At 39.9% G+C, this 19,497-nt stretch overlaps 1 protein-coding gene across 1 annotated transcript; it reads left to right on the top strand.

Annotated features, from left to right (window-relative positions):
* The first annotated feature begins 459 nt into the window (after positions 1-459).
* Positions 460-18,723, top strand: STK38 (serine/threonine kinase 38). Its single transcript, XM_083619658.1, has 14 exons — positions 460-776; positions 2,924-3,059; positions 5,250-5,301; positions 5,656-5,778; positions 6,633-6,716; positions 8,664-8,787; positions 9,621-9,775; positions 10,656-10,758; positions 11,035-11,096; positions 12,141-12,258; positions 12,500-12,623; positions 13,831-13,926; positions 14,075-14,169; positions 14,952-18,723. Exons 2-14 carry the CDS (start codon positions 2,929-2,931, stop codon positions 15,080-15,082), a joined length of 1,398 nt encoding a protein of 465 aa, XP_083475784.1. The 5' UTR covers positions 460-776; positions 2,924-2,928; the 3' UTR covers positions 15,083-18,723.
* Positions 18,724-19,497: the final 774 nt, after the last annotated feature.

A 19,497-nucleotide genomic window follows, 5' to 3' on the forward strand; every position in this document is an offset into this window, starting at 1 on the left:
AACACCCTGAGGAACCAACGAACCTTCCTGACTTGCTTTCCACATATGAAAGCGTCGATTCATCCCTGTGCTCTGTGGGTGGAGTGTCCTAAAAACAGAGATTTTTTTCTTCTGAATAAACGTGCGTAAGCCCAGGCTCGATGGTGACCGTCCAAAACACCCGCGCAGTGCGATCCTAAGCGCGGAAGCCAACATACTTCCCAGCAAAGCCGCTAAAACCCCGCAACCCTCCCCTTCACCTCCCCTAACTTGGGGAGCAAACGCCCGTCGTGCCGCGTTTACTTCCGCGTAAGCAAGCGGAGGAGGAGGCCGCCGCCTTGCGCCGCCCGGGAAACAGTTGCCGACTTCCTCATACGCCGAAGGAGCGGCGCGCAGCAGCCACGAACTTCCCAGCCCGCTCGCCGAGGCGCTAGAGCGGCAGCCGGCGCATGCGCAGCGCCGGAGGCTAGGCAAAAGTGCGGCGGCGCCCCGCCTCCTGGGCTGCGGGCGGGGAACGGGCCATCAGGCGAGCCTCGCCCCTTGAAGAGGGCGGCGCCGCGGCCGGGAGAGAGAGAAAAAGAGCTCTTCTGCGCATGCGGGCTGTGCCAGAGTTTCCAGTCGGCGCTTGTCCGGTCGCGGGCTCCGGCTTTCCTTTGGGGTGGGGGCGGCTGAGCGGGGAGCAAGGGGCGGGGCTCGGCCTCTGGGAACTGCTGCTCCCCGTCTCTCTCCCGTGTTTGTCGGCTGGGAAGGTATTGGACGGCGGCGGCTCCTCGGCGCTGCTCCCAGAAGGGGGTCTGGTAAGCGTCTCTTCCTCCGGTGTTTGCTCTTAACCCCCCCCCCCACCCAAAAGTTATCCCCCCTCCTCAGGCTGAGCTGCCTCCCGGGGCGCCATCCTGTCCCGCCCCCTCTTGCCAGGTAGGTACTTTTGTAGCATCCCCAGAGGGGAGGGGAGACGCCTCAAGTTGCCCCGTCCTCCTCCTCCTCCTCTTCTTCCTCCTCTTGAGTCTCCTGCCTCCCCCCTCTCAAAAAAACCCCCCATTTTCTTCTTCTTGACCACATAGATTCCTGCTAGGTTTTTAGCGTGACGCCTGGCTCTGCCTTTCCTTCCTCTGTTTACACCTGCTCGCCTCTTCCCCCTCTCAAACTTCTTGCTGTGGAAAATGGACCTCGTGCTCCTTTTCCCTTCTTCATCTTCTCCTTGTCGTTTCTGCTGGCGAGCGAGGCTTTTGCTGTCTTGAGGAGAGGGAATTGCTCCCGAGTAAATGTGCCTAGGAGTGGAGCAGCTCCTTTATAGTTAAGTCTCCTGGGATTCTAAGTCATTGTATAAGCTCTACATGTAAAAAGCACATTTCTTGCCCCTTCCCGCCCCCCAAGCGCTGGGAACTGTATTTTGTTAAGGGTGCTGGGAATTTGCAGCTTTGGGAGGGGTAAGTTGCAGTTGCCAGGATTCTTTGGGAGGAAATGTACTTTGGATGCATAGGGGAAGGCTTTGCTTTGAATTCTAGTAGGCCCCACCTGTGTTGTACATTTAAAGCTGTACCATGCCACTTTAAAACATCCGTGGTTTCCCCCCAAAAGCATCCTGGCAATTGTGGTTTGTTAAGCATGGTCAGAGTTGTTAGGATACCCCTATTCCCTGCACAGAGCTACAATTCCCAGAGATCCTGAGAACTGTAGCTCCTTGAGAGAAACAGGGGTCTTCCTAACAACCATTAATACCCATAACAAACTTTGTAGGACGCCATGGCTGTATCATGTGGCATGATCCTGTAACTGGCATGATAGGCTAGGTACACTGCAGATGGGCCATAGTGACACTCTGGTCCTTGGGGATGATGATAATTTTTTTAATGGGAAATTTCAACTGGCAAAAAGGAGCTGTAGTTGCCTAGTATCACAAAGAGATAATTTATATTATGTACAGCTTTTCTTGGAAGGGAGTGCACCGTAAAACGTTTGCATTCAAAGAGCCATGCGAGCAAAATACTCTAATTAGTTCAAAGAATTATTTTATATAACCTTTGTTTGGTTAGAAGTTCTGATGAAATTGGGAAGATTTTTAAAGCAGTTACAATTGTTAACTAAAGCAAACGTGTAAGAGCAAATTGGTTCTAGGTCGACTAGTTACACTGTCATACAAGGAAAAATATTGCTCGGGCTGTAGTCTATGAACACTTGCTTGGAGGTAAGCTCCATTGAAATCACTGGGACTTATCTCCAAGTAAATTTGAACTGAAAATTACTGATTAGAATCTTAGTTGGAAGGATTAAAAACCATCTAGTCCACTTCTACTTAGGTATATTATCTGCTACTCTAGTTATCTGCGATGACTAGGAGGCCATCCATCTTGTGCTTAGAAACCTCCAACAGTTCTTTACCTTGTGTGGTAGCCTGTTCCACTGTCTAACAGTTCATATGGTCAGGACATTCTTTCCAAAGTGTAATCAATATTCCCTTTCCCTAGGCTCTAGAGCAACAGAAACAAATTTGCTCAGTCTTTGTTGACAGCCCTGCAGATATTGTCTGTTACTCAATAGAAGCAAGTTCCAAGGAAATAAATGTGGCTTGTGCTGTGTTTGTAAATACTTTTACATGGAAATACGTACTATGATTGGTTTAAAACATGTTGGTAGAATTTTAATTGACTGGAGATGAAAGTAATAAGAGACTTATCATTTGTAATGCAACCTGAAAATGTCATTCAGAGACTTAATAGTTATCACATTTCTTTCCTCCTTGTTCATAACTTTTGTAGAAAAACAGGAAGTTTTGCAACATTGTGGCCTTTTACACTTGTAGCTTCCAGTTTGGGCATATTGCATTTTGCAAAGCTTTTGTTTATTTTTAAACTGGCTGCTTTATTTAAATTTAAGCCATCATGTAGTGTAGATTTCTTGCTTCAAAGTTTAGGATCACAGATATTTTCTAATTTTTCTCTTCCAGGAACCATGGCGATGACTGGCCCAGCACCTTGTTCATCTATGAGCAACCATACCAAGGAGCGAGTTACAATGACAAAGGTGACTTTAGAAAACTTCTACAGTAATCTGATTGCGCAGCATGAGGAAAGAGAAATGAGGTAAATATCCCAGCTTCATGAAAATGGAAGTAATGCTATTTTCCTTATATCAAGATTTAAGAAACAACGGATTCCACAAATACACTGATCATCTTATCCTGCTAAGTTTTTATAACACTTTTAAGTCATCAAAAAGCCTTTAAAATATTTTAGTAAGATGATATTTTTCAGTGCCCATGCTATCCTCTTGTTGTGCGTTTCAAGAAAGGCATATGTTGCAGATGCTTGATGAAAACTAGTAGCAGCATTTTCCTGGAATGAAAGTTGTTTTTCTCTCTCTAGTTTTATGTTTTATTTTTATTTCAGTGTGTCCAGTATAAACAGTTTTTATTGCGAAATGCACTTGGCTCTACTGTGTACTATAATCAAAAGCAGCCTCTCTGAACACATTTTACTCCTTCCTGGATTTCATTCCCTTCTAAGTATTGTATTTTATATTTATCTGTAAATATATTAACTACTTCCTGCTACAAGTAGTGGTCAAATGTGCTCCGTAAAAAAATGTTTAATGCATAAAACCATTGTTCCAATTTAGCTTTCCCTTATTTGAAATATTTAACAAACACCCCTCTCTTCATTCTGTTGAATGCCAATTGGAACATAGGTCCTTGAAGGCGAAGCCACTGCTGAAAAACACCTCTCTGATTTCCCTTCGCTTCGTGGGGAAACTCCACCAACGTCTCTCTAGATGTTGTAGTTGAAAGCTTATTAGGCTTATCAATGAGAAGATCAGTTATAGAAATAGCTTGTTACTGCTGCCAGTCTTTTACTATGACGACAGCCATGTGAAATCTTTGTTAGGATATGCTGCCAGTTCACATGGAATAACATTCCTGCGTTGCAGTGGGTTGTACTAGATGACCCTTGGGGTCCCTTCCAACTCTACAATTCTATGGTTCTAACCATGAGGTACATTTGATTGTGTGTGCTTGACTGGTACCCTAGAACACTGGTTCCTTTCCCCCACCCTGGATGATATTGGGGGACCACTTCAGGTTTGCTGATGATCTTGGGGGGGGGCGCTTCATGTTTTTCCCCTGTGTGTTGTATGATTTCTAATGTGCTGTGCTAGATGCTGTATTTTTATTGGTTTTTTTATTTCTTATATTGTATTTTTTTGTATTACAATTTTTTGTATTCTTATATTGTATTTTTTGTATTACAATTTGCATTCTATGGAATTCAAATTATTACAGTAATAATTTGCATTCTGTGGAATTCAAATTACAGTAAAATATAATAAAAGAAGCAGCAGTACAATACAGTTTAAAATCAACACAATAATTTAATGTGGACATGCTGAAGACCACCTAAATGAAGCTCACAGGAATCCTTGCCTCAGAATTCTATTGTAAGGAGTTTCAGTTCCTTTGAAATATATTGCCTTTGAGCAATTTTCTTGAAAGGCCTTACTAAAATGCATCAGATCTACTCCCTTCTATATCCTCCCTAAACTTATCCAGCTTTTTGTTTGCATATACAAAATAACTGAAGGTTTATTAAGCTGACAGATTGGTTAGAATTGAAGAGACTGATCATTTTCATAGAAATGGAAGTAGTTTATAGTTTAAGAAACTCTCTATAGTGTTTCAAAGATCATTTTATATGTTTAATGAAATTCTTATGCTTATTTTGTTCTATAATTCTGTGAGGTTAATGCAGAAATGAAGTCCTTTCCACTTTTTACATTCTACTGCTCCACCCAGTGAGAAATGCAGTTGTGTTGTGCACTATGGATTGGGTATTAGATTGGCTGCGATGATGTGGCCTCTGTTTTTGCCAGCTATCTCCTGTGAGCCCTTTCCCACCACAGACACACCTTGACCTGGCAGTAAGATATTTGATGGTTGATCTAAATCAGGTCTTGATACCTTCCAGATGTTGCTCATCCTGCAATCAGTTTGTTTGTACGTCCTTTTTATTATAAATGATTAAACTATTCTCTTGTTTTGTGCCCCTTTTCTTTACAAAAGACTTAATTTGTATGATGCAAATGCACGATAAGAGCAAATTTCCTGTTCATTTTGCAGAAGTTCAAGCAGAAGCAGGGTGTTTATCTTGATTGCTGTGTGCATTGAGAAATGAAGCCTTGGAATTCAGTGTTCCAATTCCTGGCAGCTCTGTTCTGTCCTGAAATTGTATGCATGAACTTGTGGAGACCTCATTCAAAAACTTTATTTTTTTTTTCAGACAGAAGAAGCTAGAAAAAGTTATGGAAGAAGAAGGCTTAAAAGATGAAGAGGTATTGCATATCCTGAAACTGCCTTTCTTGGTGCTTGTTTCTCATCACCCCTGTATCATCATCATCATCATCATCATCAATAATTTAAAGTTATTATCTGTCCTTCACCCTAAGGTCATAGGATGAATTACAACAATTTAAAATACAACATTAAAAATAGTTTTAAAACATACAGTTATGGAATGCAGCCACAAAAAGAAGGGCGGGTCCTAAGAATATATATCTTAGGTATCAAAGACCAGAGTAAAGATAACAAGCCTTTGCTGTGAATGATTCTGGTCTAGCTGTTGATTTATTTATTTTTATTAATAGAAAATGACACTAACACCCCCCCCATTTTTTAACAACTTTTAGAAAAGAATGAGGAGATCAGCACATGCCCGAAAGGAAACAGAGTTTCTGCGCCTAAAAAGAACAAGACTTGGGTTGGAAGACTTTGAATCTTTAAAAGTAATAGGCAGAGGAGCATTTGGAGAGGTAAGAGTTCAAAATGAAAAAGACTTCTAAAAAGTATAGACAGCCAACTTCTGACCCTCCAACACCATCAAACAGCTGTGGGTTCCTCTTATCACCCTGTTGTTAAATGCAAATACACAGAGTTTGCTTTCAGGGCAAGTATCCCATCAATAAAAGTAGTTTCTACACTTCTGAAAAAGATGTTAGTAATTTGAAAATCCTCTTAAGGTAATGGACAATTGGACATAGTTGATTTGTTAACATTGAACACAGTTGGCCAAATGAAGTGTAGTTTTATGCTGAGCTCCCTAACAGTTATCTGGTAACACCTGTCTCCTACATGTAGTTATTTACAGAATTCAGGTAATGCTCTAAGCAGCAGCAGTATCTTACTGGCTTTTCTGAAAATTGTCTAATGGCTAACAGTATAATGTTGTTGTTTTCCAAACTTAACTGTCTTAATATACTGTGTCTACTCCTTTTCTAAATTGCCCTATTCCATTGTAGTGCTATAGTAATAATATTCTGCTTTATTTATACCCATTATCCAAATATTTTGGGTGTACCCTAGGCCTGTCTCAGTTATATGTATTCACCGTATCTCTTACTGTAATTTATTATGAAGGGTAGCATTGTCATGAACATTAGCCAGGAAGGAAAAATAATTGACTCAATGCCAGATAGTGTTATGCTCTGTAGCAGCTGAAAACTAGATATACTACACTGGTAGGTACGGCACGCTCTATATATTGTTCAATCATCTCCAAAACAGAGCACTTTCCTCCCCTAATTCTCCTTTCTGTAACTGTTTGTCTTAAAATTTTTTTTGGCTGAAATGGGTTTTAATATGTGCATTGTTTTTGCACAACTTCTAGGTGCGGCTTGTTCAGAAGAAAGATACAGGGCATGTGTATGCAATGAAAATACTACGGAAAGCAGATATGCTGGAAAAAGAGCAGGTAAACACTGATTCCTAATGAGAGTATGCAGATGTCAAAAGTAAGAATGTGCAAGCAATGTGGAGTTCTTTTCTGCTAGAATCATTACACATGATGGGATATCTTAAATTATCATTTTGTGGGGAACTTTGGAATGCATGGAAGGCAGAAGAGAACCTTCTAGGAAAAAGAAACTCTGTAATCACCAAATGGAATGTGGTAACTTTCATTTTAAGTTTTTCCAGCTTGTGGATGAGATGTTTTTGAACCTGCATCTCCAACTCACCATCTTTATCTAAATTTAATTGAACATTTATTATGCAAAAACTGCAGTTGTGTGCACAGTTATTAAAGAGTAAGTCTTAATGGGACTTGTTCATAGAAAGCCTGCATGGGATCATGCTGTAAGTCTTGTCTTAGAGTTTTGAGCATCAAAAGTTGAATACATGTGTCCTGATCAATTTTCATGTGTGTTCAGGTATGAATATGATGCTATAGGAGGAAAATGAAATTCAGAATTCTTCCCTTAACTCTTTAAGCCTTTGACTTAAATTCCACTTGCACGTGTCTCGGTGACTAACTGCACTTTTGTCTGTATCCCATGCCTGATTTAATTTTGATGCAGGCAACATGGAAGCTGTCAGAAGGCACTTACCTATTTAGAGGCTTCAGCTGCAAATTAAGAAACCCTTTGCTCGCGCTGATGGATACATTGTTTTCACACTAGCAATATTTAATTATTTTAGGATTTATAATCATTTTCTCCTTCTAAAATGCAGATACGAAGACAGTTTATAAAATATAAAAACCAATGACTCATTTCAAATGGCATTGCTAAGTCAATCCATGGCTAAGCATGAACAAGAAAGTAGGTGGGAACTTGGATGAAAAATCGTAGCCGTTCTGCTCCTCCCTTGTCCTGCTGCTGCCACACTACCCAGAGCCAATTCATAATTTGAATTAGCATTGCTCAGGGTTTGTCTCACTCCACAAACCACGAGTGGTAAGCCAAGAACAAACATGGGCTGCAGCTCATTTGTCTGGAAACTGGGGGCCTGGGTTTGGACATAGCCCTAAGCCAAACTATGGCTTAGCTCTGAATAGCACAGCAGCAGGACCAGGAGAGGAGCAAAGGGGTCATGATCTTTCCTCTAAATACTCACACACTTCCTCATTCACACTTAGCCATAATTTGACATACTGTAACTTACAAACCAGGCCAATGCCAGCATCAGTAAAATAGCAGCAACAAACGCCAAAAAACACATAAGCTTAAAAACAAGGGCTTGCTAGAAAGGTTTTCAAACAACAGGAAACCAGCAGAACAGGATATAAACCTAATCTTTCTGGGCAGGGAGTTAATATACCGGGTGCCATGACACAAAAAGCAGTCTTGTATAGTGGCAACAGAATGCATAAAAGGGCTTTGCTAGATATTGGAGGGCAGAGAGACTCAATGGGAAGAAAAAGTGCTTTTAGACAACTTGTCCTAAGTTATTGTGGGCTTTAACCTAGAATTACATTCAGAAACAGACCAACCACCAGTGCAGCTGATAATAGCAAAGGGGTAACATGTTTCTGAAATGTAGTGATGGTCAAATCTTTAGCAGCAGCATCCTGCATTAACTGAAAGTTCTGAACATTTTCCAAGGGCAGCCCCAACTGAGCCCTCTAAACTAAGTGGCTGCTGGTGGTAAGGGGAGAGATTTGCTCATTTTAAAATTTTATTTCCTGTTCGCAGTTGGGGGGGGGGGTTACAGCCCATTGCCTGTACCTTGACTCACTTGACTGGGCAGCACCTGTGCTTCTGGCGTGCACCATTCTGCAATTTGAAATGTAACTAATATTAAAAATAAGTTGCCGTTTGGGGACCTCTTGGGTTATGAACAACATTTGCAAATATTGTGTAAATAGTTCTTTAATTACAACTTGCTGCTTCTTCTTTTATTAAAATGTATTCATCTCCAGGTTGGCCACATTCGAGCAGAACGTGACATTCTAGTGGAGGCAGACAGTTTGTGGGTTGTAAAAATGTTCTATAGTTTCCAGGATAAGCTGAACCTCTACTTAATTATGGAGTTTCTGCCTGGAGGTAATTATTTTGAACTTCTGTGTCATCTAATATTGCTTGATATTATTGTGAATGCTGACTACATAACAAGTTATATGCCCCATTTTGAAATGCACTAGTCACTGATTAGCATGTATTGAACAATTCACAATCTAGAGTGATGTACCCATAGACTATAGTCAAACTATAGGAAAGGCAGTTTTGAGCATATGAAAGGCACTGATAGTGAAGGGGTCCTACTCCAGGTTGACTTTTGCTCTTTATTGTTTATTGGTCAGGGTGTTCATGTGAGTTTTTGAGGGAGAAAATTACTGTTTTGACCAAATGACCTATCCACTTTACTGCTCAATAACTTTTCAGAGCTATATCCAGACTTTTATTTTTACTTGTTATTGACAGAAATAAGTTGAGGTTGGCTCATGCAGGAATTTGATAAAATTGTATTTATTTATGCTGAAATTAGAAACATGAACTTGTTAGAAGGAAACTTGGTGAAATTGAGGGCATATTCAAAAGGCCATTCTGCTATTTTAGGCTGCTATATTTATGATGGAATGGGCATTTACTTTTGGCCATTTCAGAATCCTTTACCAGCAGTTGCAAGGAGTAAAGCATGCAGATTTTCCAGGACATAATGTAATTCTGTCTATGATGCTATTTCCTTGCCTGTGTAGGAAAGAAAATAGACTAAGTAGCTATTTAAGAAGTAAATGAAATAGCTCTGAGGAAAAAGAGACTTGGAACAGAAGATGGTGTATCTTGGAATTTAGGCCAAGCTAAAAGAACAACTAGATATGGCATTACAAAGAAACTGAATACAACTTATCTCCACTTCCTGTTCTCTGTACATACAGGTGATATGATGACATTATTGATGAAAAAAGATACCCTAACAGAAGAAGAAACTCAGTTTTATATAGCAGAGACTGTGCTGGCTATAGATTCAATACATCAGCTGGGTTTTATTCATCGTGATATCAAGCCAGATAATCTCCTGTTAGACAGTAAGGTACGAGTATTATTTACTGTAAGCTGTTTCAGGGACTATTAAAAATATTTATTATTATTAATTTATTAATCCCCTTTTTCAGACATCACAAGGCGATTTCCAATCATACAATTAAAAATGGGGCTGAACTAGATGATCCTTTGGTTCTCTTCCAACTCTGCAATTTTATGATTCTGTAATAAACATAGGTTTGAAAACAATATAAATAAACACACAAGGCAGAGATCTAATATTATTTTATTACTGCTGTGTTAATTTACTTTGGAAACCCCAGGGATGGAAATGGGAGACTGGTGCTAAATAGCTTAGATGCATAAAAAGGACCTGCTCAGAGATCTTGTTGCCACAGTAATGTGTGGTATGTCATGCATGAGCCAGAAGAAGGTACCTACATCAAATCCAAAACCCAGGAGGCCTCAATAGCATGTGTTTCGCATGCCACCACCCAGACTAGAGGAAGAAATTATGGAGTTCTAGTTAGGATTCCTGGCATTCATGCTTTGGGTGCTGAAGAAGAGTCATGACATGTAATTTTGGTTGTCAGTTTTTGTTGTTGTTCTCCTGCTTCCTGTACATGTTCTCAAAATTTCTTAAGTGAATGGTTCCATTCATGCACAGTATGTATCACCAAGGTCTCTTGGCCACAATTACCCAAGACTCTGAATGAGTTGGTCAGACAGAGTCATTTTATCGTTCTAGAAACCTGATCTTAAGATCAAGGCCAGTTCAGGCTTTTAAGACCATGGTCAAACATTCAGTACCTGAACTCCTTAGAGGTTTTGATACAATAAAATGTTATATAAAATTTGTTAAATAAAGAAAATTTTAAAATGAGGATGACTTATATCTCCTTACTTTGTGCTTGTTTCTTGACATGTAGGGCCATGTGAAACTATCCGACTTTGGTCTCTGCACTGGACTTAAGAAAGCACACAGAACAGAGTTCTATAGAAATTTGAGCCACAATCTTCCTAGTGACTTCAGTAAGTTGTGTTGTATCTAAAACTTAATTTGAGCTTGTTGCTTGGCAGAAATATTGATAGACTTGCAGTCTTAAAGACAGGAATCAAAATGATAAATGGGACGAGGAGGGGAGAAGAAAACAAGCAAGCTTGATAATCAGTTCTTAAAATTACACACAGTTCTTATAATGACCAGCTTGAATATAAACAGTTGAGGGGGAGCCAAATGGCACTGGCAATCTCAACGGAGCCATTAAACGCAAAGATAATAATATACTACCTGTCTTCTATCTTTAGCTTTTCAGAATATGAACTCTAAAAGGAAAGCAGAAACTTGGAAAAGAAACAGGCGGCAGCTGGTAGGTATTGCTCTGTCTAGAGATTCTTCCCTCTGTGTAGAGATCATGTCATAGTTTGTGTTTAAGACCTTGAAGATCCTGCAGAGAAATCAGTATGTAATGCATACTTGTTTCGTCTCTGCCACTTGTTCTCATCTAGGGAAATACAACCATAGAGTTGGAAGGGATCTCAAATGTAATTGAAGGCTTAGATCAGGGGTAGGGAAACTTTTTGGCTCCACAAGCCTGATCTTTATCAGGATTTATTTTGCAGGCCAAATTTGGCAGGTGGGATCGCCCAACTGTCAGTCACATGTCGTCACCATGGCACACGATTGATAGGCAAGTTGTGTCTCCCTCCTGTCAAAATTACTTGTTCAGAGTTCCCAAGTGATGTTGGACGGTTTTTTAAGGGAGGCTTAAAAGCCACATGACTGTTTTATACTCCAGATGTCAGGGGTTCAAAGGGGGAGTATGGGGAGGCTTGCAAAGAGTAGCACTGCTTCCTCCAACTTGAGCAAGATGCATTTGGTTGGGAGCACTTCTTGCGTCATAAAAAGAACAATTGAGAGCTCACTTTAAGCTCCTTTGAAGGCCCACCCTTACTCGCCTCACAGCTGACATTTTATATAATTTTGACTTTCCCAAAACAGCCTGGCAGGCCAAATGGGGAGACCTGGGTGGGGGGGAGAAACACATTTGGACTGCAGGCTAGAGCATAGCTGTCAACTTTTCCCTTTTCTTGCGAGGAATCCTATTCGGAATAAGGAACTTTCCCTTTAAAAAGGGGAAACATTGACAGCTATGGGCTAGAGGTTCCCCATCCTTGGTTTAGATTGCTCAAATAATAATTTTATGGCATCAAAAGAGGCATATTAGGACTTTTTTTATGGCCAGAGTATCACATTGCCCTCCAGCAGCCTGAAGTTGAGACACAAACAAATTTGTTTGCAGACTTGTTCATTGACTGCAGAAGTCATTGTTCCACATATTTTTTCTGGGTATTCCCTGTGCTCATTGATAAGATACAACAGAAAATGTGTAACAGATGATGTTTCATTACAGGCCTTCTCTACAGTGGGAACTCCAGATTATATTGCTCCAGAGGTCTTTATGCAGACAGGCTACAATAAGCTTTGCGACTGGTGGTCACTTGGGGTCATCATGTATGAGATGCTAATTGGTAAGAAACAACCATTCATATATCTAAGAATAAAAAAATGATATTGTGGACCATTGCCCCTCTCCTAGCTTCTAAATAGTATGTTATATATAATACTGCTTTTCTTCTGCTTGGCTACTTTTAGCTGGATTTTTATATGCAATTGTGGTGCTTGACCTTAAAATAAATTTAAGAAGGTAGAAGATGATAGCTGCACATGGACTTCATTAATCACTAATCATAACTTTCATAACTTTCTCAGGTTACCCTCCTTTCTGTTCAGAGACTCCCCAAGAAACTTACAAGAAGGTGATGAATTGGAAAGAGACCCTAATATTCCCTCCAGAAGTTCCCATCTCAGAGAGAGCCAAGGATCTTATTCTAAGGTACCAGATCATTATCTGCTGTCATCAGATACAAGATTTCTCAACATTCAGTCTGCAAGTTTGGGCTAGCACTTTGTGATCTTACAAAAATAAGAGTTAGGCTTCCATATTTTAAAAATTGTGTAGGTAGCACACTATCATTCAGGAGTATTAGTTTTGCTTAGGCTCTCTCCTTATTTCATCCCTGCTCTCTCCTTATTTCATATCGCTTCTTACTTTATTCCTTTTCGTAAGCACTTGCAACAGTTGCCTGCCCCAGAGAGCACATGACTTGGGCAAATGCTTTAGCCTAGGTACCTACAAGGAACCCCTCAGCATCCACAGCACCATTGCTACTTCATGTTGGGTTTTCAGGAATGTGGGAACCTCTCCTGTGCTGCCTCCAGCTTCCTTGGCCAGCTGCATAAAGCGAGAAATTTATTCCCTTACTGTATTGTGTATGTTGCAGAAGAGGATGGTCATTCTCCCTTATGTTGAACCTCCAGCAAAAATCAGGGTAGAGCGAGAGAGACTTCTGCAGATTCTAAACTTCCTTGAATCCGAGTTTTAGAGGCAACCTTTCCCTAGCTCCTAATGTTCTGTGCACTGGAAAATATTAAGTGAGTGTCTGAACTCTTGTGTTGCACAGAAATTCAAAAGAGAGTATTCTGCTTGATATGCCTGGAAGCAGAAGCACGTTAAACAGAACAGAAAAAAAGGAACAAAGCATTGACATTCTTGCAATTTATTACATTACCAGATAATGAAACATTGGGGAAACATGTATCATAACAAGTGGTATTAAGCAGTCCATATCTCACTGGAAGAGACACAGAATTGTAGTGGTTTGATTAATATGGCATAAAAATGTTCTGGAGCCTCACAACTTCTCAGTAATGCACAGAGGGCTTAGGAAGGGGAACATGGTACCTTATGACCAGATGCCTGGAGGAAAATCAGAGTAATGCAGCTATTGCACTGCTCCCAGTGTTTTGGAGGACGGGGAAATAATGTGAAATGGCTTTAAAAACAATGCTCATTAACCCCACACAGATACTAAGGCTTTTTTCTTCCAGTATATAGAGACCTGCTCTAGAGGCTTCCATTGGAAAAAAAATTGCATTTACTTTGAATTGTATTTGTTTTACTGCCAGTTGTTCCCTTTCCCACTTAGTAGTTTGTTTCCCCACTTTTTGAATATTCTATGCTGCCTTTTTTGTCTGTGCAGATTTTGCTGTGAATGGGAGCACCGAATTGGTGCCCCAGGTGTTGAAGAAATCAAAACAAACCCCTTTTTTGAAGCTGTTGACTGGGAGCATATCAGGTACAAAGTTTTATTTCTTCTAGGACACTGTTCTTTAAGTTTTTCTAATTCAAGGCAAAGTTTGAACTTCAGAAGCACCTCTGACATAGATTTTGATTTTTGGTACTTACTTGCATTATAAACTCTAATTGAGAACAATTCTTAATAGGGAGAGACCAGCGGCAATATCCATAGAAATCAAAAGTATTGACGATACTTCAAACTTCGATGAATTTCCGGAATCTGATATCCTTAAACCAGCAGGTAGATATTTCTACTTCGGATTTTATTTCTTTTTTATGTAGAGTTTTAGCTTTAATCTCTCTCTCAAAAGTAGGTATATAAAATAGTTCATAGTCTACTACAGGCTCAGTTTTGCAAATCCTCATGCTCTCACTTCCATTATGTTTGAGCTTGACCTGCTGAAAGGGTTTTGTCTAATGTTAGAAGCACAGTCCAAAATCCAATATAGCCAGGTAAGCCATCACAGTTAATTGCATGTACTCATGGTTAACTCTGTGTTACATTGTGGCCAAAAATGTCTAGTGATCTAATTTAATTTTGGGCTTTTTTCTGCTTCTGGTATTGTTAAATAATTTTTTTCCTCTTTATTGATAATTTTGAAGCATTCTCTGGTAATACAAATCTGGAAAAACTTACAAAAGTGACATGAAAGTGTCACAGGTTTGGTTTAACCCAGAGCAAAATATTTTAATGAATAAAATTGTCTTTGAGAGGAAGCTTCTCAAAGTAGGTTCTTTCCCTAACTTTCTTTGCCACTTTAGCATATGCTAGACATGTTCAGGGCTTTCAGTAGCATGGAGAATGATGGCTTGGCTGCAGATTGCAGAATAGATTTGTAGAGGCTACTTTGAGGTGTCTTTACATTTGGCTGTCTGTAATTCTAACTGAAACATTTGCACTTTTAAAATAAACTGAAGGAGTCCAGGGTTTTCCTAAAATGTTCTTAATGCAAAGTTGTGTTCTCTTAAACTCCTTAGTTATTATTAATAACTTAATACCTCTATATTCTTTTTTAAAATCAGTGACCACAAGCAACCATCCAGAGACAGACTACAAGAACAAAGACTGGGTCTTTATAAATTATACCTACAAGCGATTTGAAGGCCTGACAGCTCGAGGAGCAATACCTTCATACATGAAAGCAGGAAAGTAGTGACTCACAACAAAACTATTCCTGAACCTTCATTCTTTCCTGTCAGCACAAGTTTTTTCTCCTATGCTTCATAAACTTTATCTGAGGCCTGTGAACTCTTGAGAAGAGTGCAAAATAACATCATTATGCACAGTGTTTACATTTAAATGGATTTATGCATTGAAAACTTCCACAAATGGCACTTATGAGCCTGCCTTTGCAGATTTTATTGCAGAAATAGGTTATTCTGGCTTTAGTTAAAATTCCTAAGACTGTTACTTCAAGAAGGAGAGTGCAAGCTTTTATTTACATTGTAGAGTATAACATAATTGTGGTTTGGGTTTTTTTTGTATCTTCTGTTTTGCAAGTGCTGTGCAAAGGTACAGCACAATTCTAAGGGCTAAGGTATTGTACAGGAAACAGAGCAATAACTAGTATGAGGTAGACCAAATTCTCAGAAGCTTATCCTATAGGAGGGCAAAACCTGTATTGCCTTAATTGTCACTAGTGTGTTGTATACTTAGTTCAAAAGCCTTTTGGATAGCAATTTTTTCAACCCAACAATGGCCTCAAAAGCTGCTGCACTTTACTGTTGGTACTAAAATAGTAATCCTAAAGTATTGAGCTTTCCCCCCCCCCTAAACTTCAGATTTGGGGAACGTTACGCTTTTTTACAAGCATTGTCAAGAGAGCTAAAGATGATTCCTTGTGAGATTTATGTAACTGCATTCTACTTGGTAGTAAGAGAGAAATCACTGTTAATAGCATTATTAGGATACCATAGTTAATACTGTGAAAGGAGCCCTGCTTTTTCAGATTCTTTCCCTACTTCTCACTCTCAAGACTTTGATTAATGAAAGCTTAGGAAGTTGCTGCAAGCAGAGAATTGTAAAATGTAAGTGTTAGTGGCATAATATACTTTGGAGCTTTATCTTTCTGAAGCTTGGATGCAGAGAGCCCTGAAGTGCCTTTTGGGATAACCTAGGAGTGCTCTACAGGAAGTAATGGGATCATAGTGACTGGTTGTTCAAAGGATCTACATGGTGCAGTTCTACTTCTTGGGCTGTTGCCATTAGGTGGCACTGACCCTCTGAGTGTTCTTCAGATTCTTAAGGTGGACCCCTGCCCTCTCAGGCTCTGCATGGTACATGAGACTGCCGTCATTTGGTGTATCTCATGTAGTTCACCATATTGTTCAGATAGCTATCTTTAAAATCATTTGTTCAAGACAATGTTAAGCTCCAGACTGAGGATGGGGGCAGGTAACTGTACAGGAGGAGACCTAGTGCATCTGGAGCCAAAATGAAGACAGGAAAGCCAGAGGAGGAGACCTAAACATGATGGCTTGGGATGGTCCTTGTACATCAGGCTATGTTACCGGGTGATTTAGTAAAAACATTAAGCTTTCCTTTAGTAAGGTGCTCTGATGCCCAAATAGGCTGAAAGAAGTTGAAGTCCTTTGTTCTTGTACAAAGGTAGAGATCAGGATTCAGTTGTAATTTAGGAGACAGTCGTCAAATATTATTGTTGTCTCTGCCTTTAGAAGATCTGATGAAGCCTGCAATATTTCAATAACAGGTGTCTTAGTCATTTTCACTGAATGTGCATAATTATGCAGTAGTTCACTTGACCTCTGGTGGTTCATCTGTCCTTATCGGATCGGAGTTTTAGCAAATTAATTGGAGGGATTAATGTGCTAAAACATTAAAAACTGTTTTAATAGTGGTTGTTCTCCAATCTGCACTGTTACACATGCCCTTCACCGGTAGGCAGTCTTATGTACTGATTTGGAACACACACACCCCCAAATCATCATACCATGAGTGTTTCCTATCTTTCCTAGTACTCCTATAAATCCAGATAGATCCTGGTCCTTAATTAGTTTTCTAGATGTGGCAATGCACAGAAGCTTCAGTGAGAAGGTCACTGATGAAATATTTTGCATTTAGGCTTTGTCCACAAAATGTATCTAGAGAGAGGCTATAGGGAGGTAACTCTTATTCCTGCTTTAATATATCCTCTGTGCCTAGTTTGTAATTATTACTGTGCTCCAGTGACGTGTCCTACACATGGTGGGGCTAGAGTTTTGCTTACTGGTTAGATAATGATGGGTTTAAAGTTAAATTTCTGGTGCTTGCTGAATGTTAAAAATATGTAGCATACATAACTGGTGCTTTAAAAGCCTTTTTTTTAAAAAAAAGCTGTAGAAGGTCTCAGGATAACCTGATTGCCTAGAGAGCTGCCCAGCCAATAACTTGCACAAAAGGGAAGAAAACAAGATTCTTGCATGCCTCTTTGATGTTTCCTTTTGCATTATGACCATTTAGCAAAGCATCTCTGTGCCACAGTGTGACAGATGAGTGCAAGCATTGTGTGTACGTGAGTAAATTGAATTGCAGTACAAGGTGTAATTTTCTGTCTTCTACTGTTGGGAATTTTTGAAAGATTTACTTTGTGTATTGTAGTGAGAATGAATATAGCATATTGTTATAACTGAGGTCGAATCCTTGTTCCTGTAGTCTCTGCAGCAGCCAAGAGCATAGTTGAGTTGCCAGAGGTCACCCAGTGTGCTTAATTAACACTGCCAGTGCAGTGAATGAAGGCTCCCCACAAATAAGGACATTATGCATCAACAAGCTTATGGAAATGAGAATTAAGCATTTGGGAACTTGGAACATCAGTCTGTGAACCATTTTCTTTTTTGGGGGGTGGGTGGGTAAAATCAATGCTGCCCTCTCATAGCAACATTATAACTTGGATCCCTATGATTTTGCTTTTTTAAAAAAACAACAACAACAGCACTAAAGCAGGAGTATTAACTGAGAAGATCATATATTGGCTGTTGCAAATAATGCTGGCTTCCTTTTAACAATTTTTTTAGAGAGCTTCCGCATGAACTCTGTCACTGCAGTAAATGTCCTCTTTAATCAGTTAAGTAGTCTGTTGGCACTAATTTAGAGAATTAAGGTTCTCATTTAACCAAGATCTGAAACCCGTATTTAAATCCTGGTTAAACAGGAATCCCAATAAGCCTTAATGACCATTGTAAGTGTCAATGCTTAATGCCAATGCTTAACCACAATTAATGTGGCAGGAAGTGCACAATCCACAGGTGGCTGCCAATCTCATGTTCCTAGCTCTTGTCACCCTGCAGCAGCCCATAGTAAATTCTAGAGAAACTGTTGCCTTTCCGGGGTGGCACATTTCTTCTTCGAAAGCAGTTTTAGATCTAGAAGCCAAACAATTGCACAGCTTACTCATAATGCAAGTTGGTATCATTTTTCTGTTTCCTGTTCTACTGAGGTATTTAGTAACAGATGTCTCTCTGGCACAACAAAAAGCTGCAAAATACTACATTTTTGGCGTGTCTGGGTACAGGAGAAAATTCCTGGCTGAGACTTAAGATGAGCAATGCTGCCAGTTGTGTGTGATTATTAGCAGAGTATTGCACTTAGGTACTGCTTAACCAATGTGCCTGGGTTCCGCCTTATGGCCGATTAAAATTGATTTTGTATCTGCATACAGCTGTAACTACTTGCAGTGTAAAATTTCATATACTTTGTACATGATTCTGGGGTTTTGTGTGAAGACCAATTTTTATGGAAGTGTCTTTGCATTCTGAGCTGTTTAAAATACTTCCTCAATAAATGTAGTTTTGCTAATGTTTTGTGAGTTATTTGAATTGAAAAGCTTATTGTTTGCAACAGATGACACTGAGGTAATCAAAGGGGGTGCCTGGATGTATTTGCTCAGTGTGTTGATTAGGTGCAATAAGAGTGAATAATGAGCAATAGACATGTTCACATATTCCAGTCGCTGAATTCCCCGCCCCCCAAACCAACATCTTCATTGAAAGTTGAAAAAGTACATAATTATATGTGCACTAAACATGCTGAGACATACATAAGAGAAAAATGAAAAGAGAAACAGCACCTGTATAAAAGGGAAAATAAAGGGGGGAGGGGGAAAACCCAATTCCAGTTGCTGAGTTTTGGAATTTAAGTTTTGGAAATAGCATAACTTAGGCAAGGGAGGCAGAATAGAAAGGGATACAGAGCACTGGACGATTACTGGGAGGGATAGGATGGAGAACTGTAGATGAGGCCCTTCTCTCAAAAGAAAGTGTCTTAAAAACCCTATTTGTTACGCTTGAGAGCACTTATGAGCATCCTCCTTCTCAGGCATGCGTTTTGCAAACTTTTGTTCTAACATGAAATATCTTCAGGGTTGCTTCACGTGTGTTAAAGAGTTAGTGGAGGCACCAGGTGTTTCCTGTTACACGGGATGTGGCTATAGACATTCTTTATACCGTGTGTACACACAGGTGGGGGCTGGGGCCAGTGTGGCTCCCTCCGGAGAGTACAGGTAGGGGCACACTGTTCTTTAGCATCAAGGTAATGCAAAGAAAATGATTTTCCAGACCATATTCAAGATGA

Source organism: Podarcis filfolensis (assembly GCF_964270895.1).
Source record: "Podarcis filfolensis genome assembly, chromosome: 6".
Classification (NCBI taxonomy): Eukaryota; Metazoa; Chordata; class Lepidosauria; order Squamata; family Lacertidae; genus Podarcis; species Podarcis filfolensis.